The sequence below is a fragment of the Zingiber officinale genome, chromosome 5A (assembly GCF_018446385.1).
Source record: "Zingiber officinale cultivar Zhangliang chromosome 5A, Zo_v1.1, whole genome shotgun sequence".
NCBI lineage: Eukaryota > Viridiplantae > Streptophyta > Magnoliopsida > Zingiberales > Zingiberaceae > Zingiber > Zingiber officinale.
Genome location: NC_055994.1, coordinates 100,330,174 through 100,346,313, shown reverse-complemented (window position 1 = coordinate 100,346,313; position 16,140 = coordinate 100,330,174). Strand labels below are relative to the sequence as shown.

Below are 16,140 nucleotides of genomic sequence, written 5' to 3'. Positions count from 1 at the left end.
TTTCTCTCCTTACCTAGCCTACAACTAGGTCTTTCCTAAATCAAGCTCCATACTTAAACATACTTAAACGTATTTGTCTGACATTAAAACCTTGGATGTCGATTGCACCAACAAATAGGGCTCACCCGAACTCAAGTTTCGACCTTCTTCTTGAGCAGCCTTCCTCCCCGGTTTCTCATCCCTCGAAAGTCGCGTACGTTCTTCTCGTCTACCGGTGTACTCTTCCGCGGTCACCTCGTCCCTCGGACGCATCGAGCCCGTCGGCTCTCTCCCGTGTCGTCCTTCTCGTTAGTCGCGCCTTCCACTCGACTTCTTGTGCTCCTAAGCTCCTGCACACTTAGACACAAGGGTTAAAACAAACATGATCTAACTTAACTTGTTTGATCACATCAAAACACCTTGGGGTTCTAACAGATAGTTGCACTTGAAAACTTCAAGAGTGCTTGTCATTCCGAAGATTAGTCTTCAAGAGTGCTCCTTGATCTGATACCAATTGTTGGGACCTTTGACGCCTGACTAGAGAGGGTGAATAGCTTATCACCCACTTCGATCGTTTCCTACACTTGTTAGCGCAGCGAAAATATAAATAAGCAAATAGAAAGCTAACCTAAAGACAATAAAAACAAGAAGAACAAGCCAACATGTTCGTTTACGTGGTTCTGAGATTAGGGCTCCTACTCCATGGCTATCCGTAAGGTGGACGATCCTAATTCGTTGATGGATGATTCCCTGGAAAGCTCCGACTAGCTCAAACTCCTTGTCGGTGGAGAAATCTCACCACAAACACTTGAAGACACACTCTTGATCACTAAGAGAGCTTTGGAGATTCTAATAGGCTTTAACCAAGTCTATTGTCGTCACCAAAGTCAGTCACTCCAAGTTCCATTATATAGAGCTTGGGAAAATCAACAAGTTGATATTACCGTTACCAGTCGACTGGTGTTGGCCAACGACACTCCACATAATCCGTGATTCTGCCAACGACTCTTTACCAATCGTTTACTATAATGTACTAGTCAACTACTAAGTGTACCAATTAAATACTATAGTGTATCAGTCGACTGTTACAGTATACTAGTCGAATGACTATAATACTAGTGGACTAACTATAGTACCAGTTAGTTGGCTACAATACCAGTAGACTGGTTTCATAGTCGTTGGGCACAGAAACATTCTGTCCTGCCCTAGTCGACTGGTTCAGTTGCCAATCGACTGGTAAAACTCTAAACCTAGAATTTTACCATGAGTACAATCTCTTATGCACTCATCCTCACCCATACAACCTCGACCTTGTCTTCTAGCCTCCTCCATCAACCTTGCATCCCTCGGATCCTTCCCCATCCTTTACATCTTGCCTTCAAGAGCTTCCTTTGGCCTTGTCCTTTGTTGTCGAGTATTACATTGCGAAGAGCTCCTTTCTCAAGAACTTCAATCTTGGACTTACGTTGCTAAGTCACACTTGGGCTTACGTTGCTAAGACTACATGCTTAAACTTATACCACCAAGATTTTCCCTTGGACTTTGTCTTTGTCAAGATGCCACTTGGACTTTCCTTATTGTAATTGCATCCTGCATACTCACAAGCACATATCAAATATAACAATAAACTTAACTTAAACCTTTGCCCAAATATCAAAACCTAGGGTCACATTGATTACTCCAACAGAAAGATTCAGAGCAAGTCAAAAATGACTGTATGCTTGAGGAGACTCAGATCACGAGAATATTATTGATCATTTGTTTGAGAAAAGTATTGTTGAGAATGCAATCAAACTCACACATTGGATATATATGAAAAAGATCATAAATTTATAAAATGAAAATTATCTATTGTATAAGATATTTTAGGTACAGCACAAAAATAAATTTATGAAAATTTAAATGTAAAATGGATAATATTATAATATTTAGAAGATATATAAATTGTTTTTAGTCAAGATTAAGAGAATGTGGGTATAATTCCTTAATGGTCTATTTACCTCAGAGCGTGGATCGGGAAAAGGGCGGATAGTACGAAATTCGAGATCATTTCTCATATTTACCTATAAAAAAATATTGACGGACGGATTTCAAATGCGTCAGTTGATTATTGTTAGCCCTTTTTTTTGTCCCAAAATCTGATGGAAGCAGAGGCGAGCCAATTTCCCTCGCCTTCTCCTTGTACACTCGCCGAATGGAAGTTGTCGCCTCCGTCGCAATTGTAGTGGCGCCGTCTCCAACACCCCCTCTAGCTTGCTCCACAGTCGTTATCCCCTTCTTCCACTCCTTTCCTTCTGACAACAGGCTTCTTCTTTCCTCTTTCACCGCCATGATCTCTCTCGCCGACTCATCCTCACAAATCTAGCATTCTCTTGGCCGGTCCATGAGTATGTCTGCTTCAACCTCTTTGGAACGATTCAATGCCGGACGCTCCATTGTCGTGCTCGGCCGGTGTCTCCGAGAATTTGACCGACTCTGTACTTCCGGCTTCAGCAGCTCGTCGTCGGCCCCCCTCGCCTTGCTGATGCCAAGTCCCGGAATCTGAGTCTGAGATACTCGGGCTCTCTCAGGCTTTCTCCGACTGTTCCAGCTTCAACTCTGACATGTTGGTTCCGGTAAATTCCGGAGTACGCAAACTGATCGTCGAGGCTAGTGTTCGACACTATCTCCGTAAACGATATTGCTCCGCTACGGTGCTTAACGGATTGTTGCAATTCGTTCCCAAGATACAACGACGACAATCGTCTCGGAATCGTAGCACTCCGACTTCCGAGACCAGCGAACCTTCTCGTAGGCTTCTTGGACTCTTGAATGCACAAGATGAGTGAGTGAATACTTGAGGAAGAGAAGATTAAGTTGAGTGATTTGATTCCAATCTGGAGGGTTCTATTTATACAGAAGGAAGAGGCTTTAGGGAGGGGTGTGACCTTTGGGTGGATTAATCTGGGCCGTCCGGACTGAAGAGTTATAACCCTTCACATAGCCCCTTTAATCTCATCCATCAGATCTAAGAGTTGTGACCCTCAGATCTATCAGCCATCGGATCTGGATCCATTGATCCGATGCTTCAGATCATGTCTCATTCCAAGCCGTCAGATCGTGACTCATTGTGATCCAACGCTCTAGATCGCATCACAAGCGATCCACCATACTTCTTTGATCAACGTTGATCAACGGCTGCCATCCGTTCGCCCAACCAACTGTCCAGTCATCTCCCTTTGCCCACGAGGATGCCACATAGGCACTGCCATGTCAGGTACTAGCCTGACACGTCACCCAAGTGCAAAGTGCGCCTACAAAGCGCCCATTGCGCACGTGGCGGGTGGCGGGCTCACAGGTGCGAGCACCTGAGCAGAGAGTACCTGGTACTTTTCTGAGTTAACTCCAATAACTCAACATCATTAATAAGTAAGGAATGCACATCGGAAATTTCCGATGTGGGACTATTCTCCCTTGCATTTCCTTAATGAATAACCAACGTTATTTTGGGCCGACTTTGAACATTAATTTCTCATTCACCCTTAATCGGTTTTGAGCAAATTAATAGTCTAAATCTATCTACGCGAAAGATTTCAATTTTAAGTCAATTACGACTTTCAACAATTGATGGCTTCCGATTTTTCCTCAAAATCGTATTGGTCCATTTAGGCCCCAATATCCAACAATCCCCACATGAATGGAAATTAATGTAATGCGTGTATGCATGCTGACACTTTACAAGAGTCCAATCGATAAGTCACTGCATCGGGAGAGGTAGCTTGTGGCTTTGAACCTTCCGTAGTGGAATGCTATCGAGTATACTAGGCTGCGCAGTGAACGTGATGTCTTGAACTGCTCAACTGTTGGTGTATACTAAGACAATAACACCCACACAGATACCTATCTCACCTACTTTAGATTCTCATGGTTGGTTCCGTTTCGGCCATGGACACCATCTTAGATTCATGAGTGTTTCATTGAAGCGGCCTGTCTTCACACTCATATAGGTGACACTTCTATCAGAAGTATCCTACCATACTCCACCTTATAAGGTATAGAAGTCACTAAAAGCATAAGCTTTACCTCACTACATGAGGTAGGACAGCACAAATTCATCCTAGGATTGGGATAGAGATAAAATATCTCATGTGCTATAACACAACTTCTGTAACTTTGTTGTCCCATTGAACCAAGATTTTAGGATCTCCAGTCAACAAGGTTGGGTTACCGCTACAGTCATTTTTAGTTGTAGATTTTTAATTTCATTCCTCTTGATGAGCAGTATACTTGATCTCGACTCAACCCTTTCGTAAGAGGATCTGCCAAATTATCTTCGGACTTAACATAGTCGATTGCAATCACTCCATTCGAGATCAACTGCCTAATGGTATTATGTCTACGACGTATATGTCTTGACTTCCCATTATACATACTACTCTGTGCCCTTCCAATCGCCGATTGACTATCACAATGGATCAGATCTTCCAAGAAATTCCGCAGTCATTCAGCTTCCTCAGCTGCTTTGTCTAGTGCTATAAACTCGGATTCCATAGTTGACCGAGCAATGCGTCTGCTTAGTGGATTTCAAGATACCGCTCCCCCACCGATCGTGAATACATATCCACTAGTGGATTTGGAGTCTTTGTATCGATATCCAATTAGCATCACAATATCCCTCCAACACAGTGGATATTTTCCATAATGTAATCCATAGTTCATAGTATATTTCAAATATCTAAGAACTCGCATCAATGCCTTCCAATGGGCGTCGTTTGGATTACTGGTGAAACGACTCAGCTTGTTGACCGTACAGGCAATATCCGGACGTGTGCAGTTTGTAAGATACATCAAACCGCCTATTATCCGAGAGTATTCCAACTGCGATATGGTCTCACCATGGTTTTTCGCTAAGTGTTGACTTAGATCCATAGGTGTTTTACAGTAGAAAGATCGTACGCATTGAATCTTTTCAATCGATTCTACATAATGGGATTGTGTTAGAACTATCCCTTCTGAGGTCCCGAGAATTTTAATTCCAATATAACATCCGCTTGACCCATATCTTTCATATCGAAATTTTTGGTCAACATTTTCTTTGTAGTCATGATTACATCATGATTACCGCCCATTATTAGCATGTCGTCTACGTCAGACAGACGATTATATAGCCTTTGGGTGTGTCTTTGACATAAATGCATTTGTCACATTCATTTATTCTGAATTCGTTTGACATTACTTTGTCAAATTTTTCGTGCCATTGTTTAGGCGCTTGCTTAAGTCCGTATAACGACTTAACAAGTCGACACACCTTTTTCTCATTTCTTGGAGCTATGAACCCTTCGGGTTGCTCCATATAAATTTCTTCTTCCAACTCACCATTTAAGAACGCAGTCTTAACATCCATTTGATGTATTTCAAGGTCATACAGTGCTGCAATGGCTATTAGCACTCGTATGGACGTAATCCTTGTCACTGGTGAGTAGGTGTCGAAGTAATTAAGGTCTTCCTCTTGCTTGTACCCTTTGACTACAAGTCTGGCCTTATACTTGTCAATTGATCCATCAGCTTTATACTTGCGTTTTAGTATCCACTTACAACCTAATGGTTTATTACCAGAAGGAAGGTCTACTAATTCCCAAGTATGATTATTCATGATAGACTCAATCTCACTATTGACAGCTTCTTTCCACATTGGAGCATCGGGACTAGAGAGAGCCTCACTTAATGTTCTTGGTTCCATTTCTGACATAAAAGTCATGTAATCTGGCCCGAACGATTTCTCAACTTTAGCCCGTTTGCTACGACGTGGCTCTTTGTTTTGATCGTCAATAGTTCTTTTATAACAGCTAAGTTCGGTAACGACATTCTCGTTTGAACTTCCGTTGTTATCAGTTTCAACATTTCCCTTCTTATTTGGGAATACGTTTTCAAAGAATATTGCATTCCGAGATTCTATGGTTGTTCCCACATGAATATCAGGAATGTCTGATTTGTGAACTAGGAAACGATATGCACTACTATTATGGGCATATCCGACAAATACCGCATCGAACGTTTTAGGTCCGATCTTTACTTGCTTTGGTTTAGGTACTTCGACCTTTGCCAAGCACCCCCACACTTTCAGGTATTTGTACGATGGCTCGCGGCCTTTCCATAGTTCATAAGGAGTTTTATCACTTTTCTTATGAGGGATTTTGTTGAGAATGTGATTTGCCGATAATATTGCTTCCCCCCACAAGTTTTGAGGTAAGCCTGAATTTATCAACAAGGCATTCATCATCTCTTTTAGTGTCCGATTTTTACGTTCGGCAACACCGTTCGATTGAGGTGAGTAAGGTGCCGTTGTTTGATGAATAATGCCAGATTATGAACAAAATTCATTAAACGGTGCACCATATTCTCCACCTCTATCGCTACGAATTATTTTAATTCGTTTGTCAAGTTGATTTTCAACTTCTGTTTTATAAGTTCTAAATGCCTCTAGGGCTTCGTCTTTACTTCTTAAAAGAAAGACATAACAGAACTTTGTGCAGTCATCGATAAAAGTAATAAAATACTTTTTACCTCCTCTAGTTTGCACAAATTTCAAGTCGCATAGATCACTATGTATTAACTCTAGAGGAGTCGTTGACCTTTCCACCGAATGAAAAGGTAGTTTCGTCATTTTTGCTTCCACGCACACTTCACATTTGTGTGTTCCGTCAACATTGACGTTTGGTAATAAATTTAATTTGACGAAACGTTTAAGAGTATTATTATGCACATGTCCAAGTCGATCATGCCACAAATTAAAACACTCAACAACATAGCTGGAAGCATTTATTTTATTACCATCAATATTTCGGAGTACAGGCATTACAACCATTTTGAATAGACCCTTTTCTAGGTACCCCTTTCCTACGAAGATATTATTCTTCGTAAGTACAAAGTTGTCTGACTGGAACACTAGCCTAAATCCGGCCTTAACTAGTGCCGCTCCAGAAACTAGGTTCTTACTGATGTCGGGAACATGGAGTACATTAATGAGTGTTAGCTCCTTTCCGGACGTCATCTTCAGAACAACTTTTCCGAGTCCGACAATTGGCGACGTCGTGGAATTACCCATATAGAGCTTCCTGCCATTTATCGGAGTATACTTGGAGAACATCGCCTTATCGGAACAGATATGACGAGTTGCTCCAGTATCAATGAACCATCGCTTGGGTTGGTATCCACCAGTTGGCTTCAAATACAACCGCAGTGAGATCCAAGTCCTCAAGAGAGGTTGCGGCGTGGTTCGCAGCATCCTTGGCCCCTTGATTGGCTTCTTCGGGTGTCCTTGGACAGGTGTCCTGCCTTTCCACAGTTGTAGCAGGATCCCTTGAACTTCTTCGCTTGTGCCTTCTTCTTGAACTGTTTCGGCTTTTTAGCGTTCGGCTCGACCAGGTTGGACATATCGTCTATAGTCCGCTTGGTTCCTCTGCAGTCGGATAACTTTCGATTATCCTCCTCTATTCGTAGCCTCAGGATCAGGTCTTGCAGCCCTATCTCCTTTTGCTTGTGCTTTAGATAATTCTTGAAATCCTTCCATGACGGAGGGAGCTTCTCAATTACTGCAGCAACTGCGAATGACTCGTTCAGCTTCATTCCTTCGGCGTCCAGATCATGCAGTATTAATTGCATATCTTGGACTTGAGATGAGACGCTCTTTGAGTCCACCATCTTGAAATCCAGAAACCGGCCGACGATGAATTTCTTCAGTCCGGCATTTTCGGTCTTGTATTTCTTCTCAAGCGATTCCCACAAAGATTTCGCTGTCTCCAATGAACAATACACGTTATACAACGTGTTGTCCAAGGCGTTGAGAATGTAGTTGCGACACAGAAAATCTCCGTGCGTCCACGTATCGCAAGCAGCCTTGCTACCGTCCGTAGCGACTGGCGGGTCTTCACGCAAAAACCGTGCAAGGTTTAGCGTTGTTAAGTAGAACAGCATCTTCTGCTGCCATCTTTTGAAGTCGGCTCCGGTGAATTTCTCCGGCTTTTCTCCGTGCGGAATGGATGTCGGAACGGCCGTCGGAATAGCGGTCGGAATGGCGGTCGGAACGTCGTTAGTAGCCATATCAGTTTGTACGGAATATCGTTTACGACTGTTGGTTCCGGTAAATTCCGGAGTACGCAAACTGATCATCGAGGCTAGTGTTCGACACTATCTCGCTACGGTGCTTAACGGATTGTTGCAATTCGTTCCCAAGATACAACGACGGCAATCGTCTCGGAATCGTAGCACTCCGACTTCCGAGACCAGCGAACCTTCTCGTAGGCTTCTTGGACTCTTGAATGCACAAGATGAGTGAGTGAATACTTGAGGAAGAGAAGATTAAGTTGAGTGATTTGATTCCAATCTGGAGGGTTCTATTTATACAGAAGGAAGAGGCTTTAGGGAGAGGTGTGACCTTTGGGTGGATTAATCTGGGCCGTCCGGACTGAAGAGTTATAACCCTTCACATAGCCCCTTTAATCTCATCCATCAGATCTAAGAGTTGTGACCCTCAGATCTATCAGCCATCGGATCTGGATCCATTGATCCGATGCTTCAGATCATGTCTCATCCCAAGCCGTCAGATCGTGACTCATTGTGATCCAACGCTCTAGATCGCATCACAAGCGATCCACCATACTTCTTTGATCAACGTTGATCAACGGCTGCCATCCGTTCGCCCAACCAACTGTCCAGTCATCTCCCTTTGCCCACGAGGATGCCACATAGGCACTGTAATGTCAGGTACTAGCCTGACACGTCACCCGAGTGCCATGTAGGCACTGCAATGTCACCTGGAGCATAAATTTAAGCTCCTCGCGACGATGCGAAGTGCAAAGTGCAAAGTGCAAAGTGCGCCTACAAAGCGCCCAAAGCGCCCATTGTGCACGTGTGCACGTGTGCACGTGTGCACGTGCGCACGAGGCGGGTGGCAGGCTCACAGGTGCGAGCACCTGCTCGCCCCTGAGCAGAGAGTACCTGGTACTTTTCTGAGTTAACTCCAATAACTCAACATCATTAATAAGTAAGGAATGCATATCGTAAATTTCCGATGTGGGACTATTCTCCCTTGCATTTTCTTAATGAATAACCAACGTTATTTTGGGCCGACTTTGAACATTAATTTCTCATTCACCCTTAATCGGTTTTGAGCAAATTAATAGTCTAAATCTATCTACGCGAAACGTAGATTTCAATTTTGAAGTCAATTACAACTTTCAACAATTGATGGCTTCCGATTTTTCCTCCTCAAAATCGTATTGGTCCATTTAGGCCCCAATATCCAACATGACATCTCCGGGGAGCTCCAGCAGCTAGCCCTGTGTTAGTCCATCGGAGGCGCAGCCGAGTCATGGGCCACCCGCCGACGTGTTCGGTTATGTGTTTGCTTTGTCTTCGTCGTCCTTGGAGGTCCCCAAGAGCGCTACGGTGGAGAGCATGGAGCCACCAACGCTGGTGTTGTCTTACTCTATAATTCCTGTTCCTTAGATCTTTTGCTGTTTCCTTCTCTTATCTGTTTTCTTTTGCCTTTCTCTTCTCTTCCAATTTTCCTCTGTTGATTCCTTTCCGTTCTATCGCTGAAATTGCATTAATTAACATACACCGTGTTTACAAGTTTTAATCGGGCCCATTTATAACACACTATTTTTATTTTGGACTGATTTAGGAAAAGCCCAATGGAAAACTGTCCCATACATATATTTTATGAAAAGGGTACTTCATATTTTAAAAATATCCTTGACCAATATTATTATAGTAGTTTATTCTAGGCAATTTTGATTATTTTTTTACATTGATAAAAATTATTCTATATTATAGTAATTTTATTTAAAAATGTTTTAATTAAAGATATTTTAATCAAAACTACAATAATATTATGTAACACTAAGTTGAACTAATTTTTGCCCAATTAGAATAATATGAAAATAATTTCGACTATAATTACTAAGTAATTTTGAGAATATTGGAGTAGCTTTTTGACAAAACTACCATAAAGATATTTTTAAAATGTGAGATATTTTTTAATATTATTGTTAAATAGAAACTATCTATTAATGATAATAAAAGTAAAAGATGTTTTTAAATTTTTTTATAATCATTAGTCTGCCTGTAACTAAGCAATCTTGCCTCTGAATTTGCTTACAAAAGTTGAACTCCTCTCAGAGAAGTCATCCCTTTTTTTGTATCCATGTTAAAACCAAACCAAATAATCAAGAGGGCCAACATCATTGAGATACGTCACCCAATCAACTACTATGGTGGCCAGGAAAAATGTAGTGGCCAATTAAAACACATGTCATCGGTGTTGTGATTTTAATTTTTAAGAAACACGGCAACTAATCGGAATATAACACATGTCTTTATTTATTTATTATTATTATTATTATCGTCGTCATACTTTTGGCGCGGTGAAGGATATTTATTGCAGTGCAGCGGCTACGTCATCCATCCCTTCAAATAAACATGTCAGCATACGCCGTTGCCGCCGCTGCCGCCGCTTTCTTCTTCTTCGCTCTCGGGCTTCATGCTGAGCTCGGCGTTGGATGTTACACCTCCATCTTTAGCTTCGGCGCCTCCGTAGTCGACACCGGCAACTCTCTCATCCTCACCGGCAACTCTAGCCTCGCCAGCCGCCTTCCCTACGGCCAGACCTTCTTCCACCGCCCTACCGGCCGCTTTTCCGACGGAAGGCTAATCATCGATTTCATCGGTAAACTCTAGCGTTAGACTTGTAATTGATGCATTGACGAATTGTTGATGATGATTCATTTAAAGTCCAGCTCAAGCAATGGGTTTGCCGTTAGTGAAGCCGTATCTCGGCGGCGGTGGAGCAGAGGACTTCAGGCACGGAGCCAACTTTGCGGTCGCCGGAGCCACTGCGCTCGATGTCGACTATTTCCAATCTAGAGGGATAGAGAATCTATTCTCCAACAACTCCCTGAGCGTGCAGCTTCGCTGGTTCGAGCAGCTCCTGCCTTCGCTTTGCTCCTCTGCTTCGGACTGCGACGCTTTTCTGAGCAACGCCCTGTTCTCGGTGGGGCAGATCGGAGCCAACGACTACAACAACCCCTTTTTCGAAAACCGAAGCGCCGGCGAGATCGCAACCTTCGTTCCCGACGTCGTCAGCGCCATCGGCTCCGCCATAGACGTGAGCTCAGTCAACTCTGCTTATTAATTTCTTCAAACAGATCATAGTAAAGATTTTCAGCCTTCTGTCGTCCAGAAATTGATCGGGCTGGGCGTGAGAACGATGGTGGTGCCGGGAAGCTCTCCGATGGGTTGTTTCGCCGCGTACCTGAACAAGTTCCAGGAAGAAAAGCAAGAGAGCTACGATCCCCGAACAGGGTGTTTAAATTGGCTCAACGACTTCGCCATCCTCCATAACCGCCTATTGCTGGCGGAGTTGCAGCGGCTCCGGCGGCAGCATCCGGAGGTGGCCATCATGTACGCCGACGTCTACCACGCCTCAATGGCCATCTACGCTTCTCCCCACGACTACGGTGAGCTCACGCAATTACTACTGATAAAATGGAGAATCAATTTGGGATTAACTGGATGCCGCAACCAATCGGATGCAGGATTCAAGGAAACTGTTCTGGCGGCGTGCTGTGGGTTCGATGGCGGCGACTACAAATTCAGTGAAACGGTGCATTGTGGCGGCGAAGGCAGCAGCGTTTGCAGCGACCCGTCGAGGCAGATATGTTGGGACGGGATACACACGACGGAGGCGGCAAACCGGATCATCGCCGGCGGTCTTCTCGGATCCTACACCGTCCCCCCTATTTCAGACGCTTGTCCCGACTTAAACTGGGAGGTCGTCGGATTCCATGACGGCGACGGCCACACGGCATCTGCTTAAACCGATGAGAACTTATCGGAAATCGAGTGATTGCAGATGATCGACGCCGGGAAGTGATGGAAGATAGACTGTTTTAATGTTTTAGGAGGAAGCTTGATATTTATTTAATAAAAAAAAACTCGTTTATATTTGGTTCAATATTAAATATACATTATCTTGTCCGGACGTTTAATTCATCGGTGAATTACTTCTATTGTCAGTTTAATTACTAATTGGCAAGTGACAAGGGAATGAAGAAGTGGCGAAGAATCTAGCTGAACATAAATACATACGAAAAAGATAGTGAGAATAACCGTTAGAAGGTTTTCCGGCGCAGGCTGACGTTTATGTTAAAGAATGACAAAGATAAGTATTGGATTTTAATGTTCGTAGGTATGTGTATTTTTCCTGGATGCTTGAAAAACTATAGAGATTATCTTTTGCCGAGAGAGTAGATCTTTTCCTTATGTCTTTCTCCTCTACTATCATTATTTAATTTCTTAAATAATCTTAAATCTATTGATATTAATACATTGTTTTTTAAAATAACTGAGATTAATTGATTTTTTTTTTCTTCTGTTCGGATCTTATGTTGTCATTTTTAAATCTCTTAAATAATATAAAATTTATTCACCCCGTTATATTTTTCTTATAATAATTCAAGATTTGTACAATAATTATTCTTTCTATGAATTGGTCCTTTATCTTACGAAGAGCCGGGAGACCTGAGGAAGCTGTGGAGCTGAGAGGCCTGAGAATTTCCTATTTGGAACTACTTCGGTAGTTTTACCAATTCTCTATATAAGTACCCTATGGTAGTTTTGATGTAGTCAACCAAGTTAAGTTAGATCCTGTATATTTGATCTTTATGTCTAAGTATGTAGGAGCTTAGGAACACAAGAAGTCGAGCGGAAGACGTAGCTAGCAAGAAGGATGACACGGGAAAAAAAAACCAACAGGCTTGATGTATTCGAGGTACGAGATGCTGTGGAAGAGTACACCAGTGGTCGGTGGACGAGAAGGACAAGATCGGTGTTGGGTTCGGGTGAGCTCAACTCCAGATACCCGGAGCATCACCTACACAAGAAGAGATCAGCTTATGGGAGCCGATCTACCTTATGGAAGGCACATTCGATGAACAGTACAAAGACGTCTTCTAGCCCATGGAAGATGCCTTCCCTACCCGTTACCGAAGGATAAAATTGTATCCTCGGGAGATAGAATTTATCCAATGGAAGACCCCTAGGACCACCTTGAAAGCGCCTTCAAGCTGTGGACAACATTTTTTAGGAACTATAAAAAGACTCCTGGACCTAGAAAATATTCAACAACTCTTGTATTAATTTCCTAGTACATTTCTGAGCGTTCAATGAGTACAACACGCTTCTCCGCCTACACAAAGGAGATTTTTTTAGTGCTTTATTTTGCCTTGGATTAACAACTACCTAAGTTGTAATCTAGTAACTTTCTGTCTCTTGTATTTTGTTAATTGTTCAATTCCCCTTTTATAAGTGTGCTATTAATCTAAGTTGAAAGATCGAGAAGCGTTTATCTTTGTTTTGTATAGGCAATTCACCCCCTTTTTACCGGCCCCGCTGCTCCAACAAATGGTATTAGAGTCCAACCACTTCAGAAGGACTAACCGTCGACTGAAGTACAAAGACGATGGTTGGACCTAGCATCTACATGCCTATGTTTGAGGGGGAGTTCATGATATGCAAGAAATGCATGGAGCTATTCTTTAAAATTGATTTTGAGTTATTGTTAATAATCAAATATGATTTTGTAACCCCTAGAGACCTGTAACGACCACCCTCCTTACTACTACTCTCTAAGGGTGGACGCTACTTAACTACTCATTCTACTTAACTGATATTACTTACTCTAAAGATAGTAACACTTAACCCCCTTTAACTGATCCGGAAAATAAGAATAGAGCATGTAACTTACAGCAACTAATGCATGCAATTCAAGTGGAATGACTGTATCATATTAAAATTTCTAGACAACCTTAGCTAACAATAAGGAAAATAGTTAACCCATCAATGAATCCCCTAGCAGCACTAAATAGAAAATCCGATTCCAAAATTTTCTTATCAACTTAAATAAGGAATTAATCTTAATAAATTCTTTAGCAAGGTCTCAAGGCTTCCATAGTCCAGAAATCACACATCCATCCCACACCTCTTTGTCGCCTTCCTTCACTGTAGCTTTCCTTTTCCTTTATCTGTAGTAAGAGGAAATGCAGCTATAAGCGGATGCTTAGTAAGCGCTATCTAACTAACTCGCAAAACTCGGATATGCATGTGTACAAAAAGGAATCTAGAAACTCAATGCTTTAAAAGAAAGCTGCTCATGCTCATCTAATAGCAAAGGAACTGAAATCAAAGAAATCAATACTGCAAAGCTAAAGGACCGGCTAGTCATACCTGTCAAGCTAACAAAGGAATTAAAACAGACTGAAATGCTAAACATATAAGGCTGCTCATGCTTGCAAATAGCAGTAAGAAAGTCTAAACCACATGCTAGAATAAAAGAGCTAAACTTGTTGGTTTTTAAACATATGTGAACCTTATTTCATTTATTCCCAAACTTATACTCTTATACTTCAAAATAATAATCTCTTGGGCCCATGCTTAGTACCATTGCGCGCTCCCTAATAGGAACTCAAGTAGCGAGCCACCAGTCCTACGAGGGTAAAGACCTTGGTCTTACTAGGGCTAAGACCTTGGAATTGGTCACCTGGATTTATTTAACGACAACCTCGGAAGTTGGGTACTAACTTTTTCAAATAAAATACATATTATCTTTAAATACTTCTAAAATGAAGTGCCTCGACATTTCTTCAAACACTTGGTGTATGTTTGATCTCAAATTCTGGAATTTGGGATTAAATTGAATCCTTGGTCTTTTCTTACTTATAACTACTCAAATATGTGATCTGTTCATGCTCAATCACTCAACACAAACTAAAAACAGGCAAACTGGGATGCTAAAGGAACATCTAAAACTGCATGCTGGAGCATAGGTGAGGTTGTCCGTGCTAATTGGGAAGCAGAAAAGGTCTAAACGACATGGTTCAAATAAAGCTGTTCTTATTCATTATAGTAACAGAGCAAACCAACATGGTATACTTGAAACACAGGTCGTTCATGCTCCCTAAATCAGTAACAAAACTAAAAACTGAAATACTAACATGCACAATCAAGAAGCAAGAAACTCAACTAACATGCTAAGGGTAAGGGGCTGTTCGTACCCCATAAATAGCAAAAGAAAATCTAAACTTACTGGAATTAGACTTCTATTAATTGTCTGTTAAAAAACTCAAACTAAAGAAGGAAACAAAGATCCGAAAACTACTCCTACTGCAGGCGAGAGCACTTACCTATGTGTTCTTGAACTTACAGCCGAGAAGAGAAGCTTCTAGGGTTTCAGAGGACTTGAAATCTCCGCCTCTTCTTTGTGCCTACGGGTTCTCCTCGACGAAAGGGTCTCGAATTTGTGAAGAGCTCACGGAATTACCCCTTGGTCGCCCGCCGGAGATGAAGCCCTAGCTTCGGCTTCGGCTTCGGCTTCGTTTTCGCCCGAGCAGCGCCGTCGCACGCGAGAGAGGTGAGGATGAGAGGGTTTTGGTCGTGAGGAAATAACTCGATTCCTTTTTATACCAATGGGTATTCTCGGTTTCAGTTATTACTTAAATTTATTTCGCCATCACTTTGATCACGGAACACCTGCTTGAGCGCTTGGCTATAGCGCTTCGCTTAAGTCTTGGATCGGGTCAGAGGTTGTGGGTTCGAACCTCGGCTGAACCTCTTTATTTTTTGCAACTTCTTTCTTTTGGTAAAAATACCAAATGAACTCTGAAAATTTCATAAAAATATTCTAAAAATTTCTAAAAATCTCTAGAATATTCCTAAAGCATTTCAAAATATTTATAAGTACTTTTAGAACTCCAAACAATGAAATTTGGGGTGTTACAAGATCAATAAAGAGCTGAAAAGGAGGAATACTAGTAAACCAAGAAAGAACAAGTTGACTTCATAGCAAACCAAAGAGCCGAGTTCCACCTGGTGAACGTACTTCCACTCCAAGAAGTCAGTCAAATCTGAACCTACGAATTAGCAAAAGATCTTTCGGAGATGTTCTTGGAGCTACATGAAGGAATATTAAAAATAAAACTTGCGAGATGGAACTTGCTCCGGAACCAAATTAACAACCTCTGGATGGAAGAAGGAGAATTAGTTGCTCATCCACACGGAAGAATCAAGAGGCTAATTACCAGATTAACAAACCTCAGAGAAATGGTAACTAATTGAGATACATAA

The 16,140-nt window shown here is 42.0% G+C and overlaps 1 protein-coding gene across 1 annotated transcript; it reads left to right on the top strand.

Moving 5' to 3' along the window:
* The first annotated feature begins 10,380 nt into the window (after positions 1-10,380).
* LOC121983067 (sinapine esterase-like) lies at positions 10,381-12,000 on the top strand. The gene is made up of 4 exons (XM_042536048.1): positions 10,381-10,687; positions 10,758-11,125; positions 11,201-11,477; positions 11,556-12,000. Exons 1-4 carry the CDS (start codon positions 10,441-10,443, stop codon positions 11,834-11,836), a joined length of 1,173 nt encoding a protein of 390 aa, XP_042391982.1. The 5' UTR covers positions 10,381-10,440; the 3' UTR covers positions 11,837-12,000.
* Positions 12,001-16,140: the final 4,140 nt, after the last annotated feature.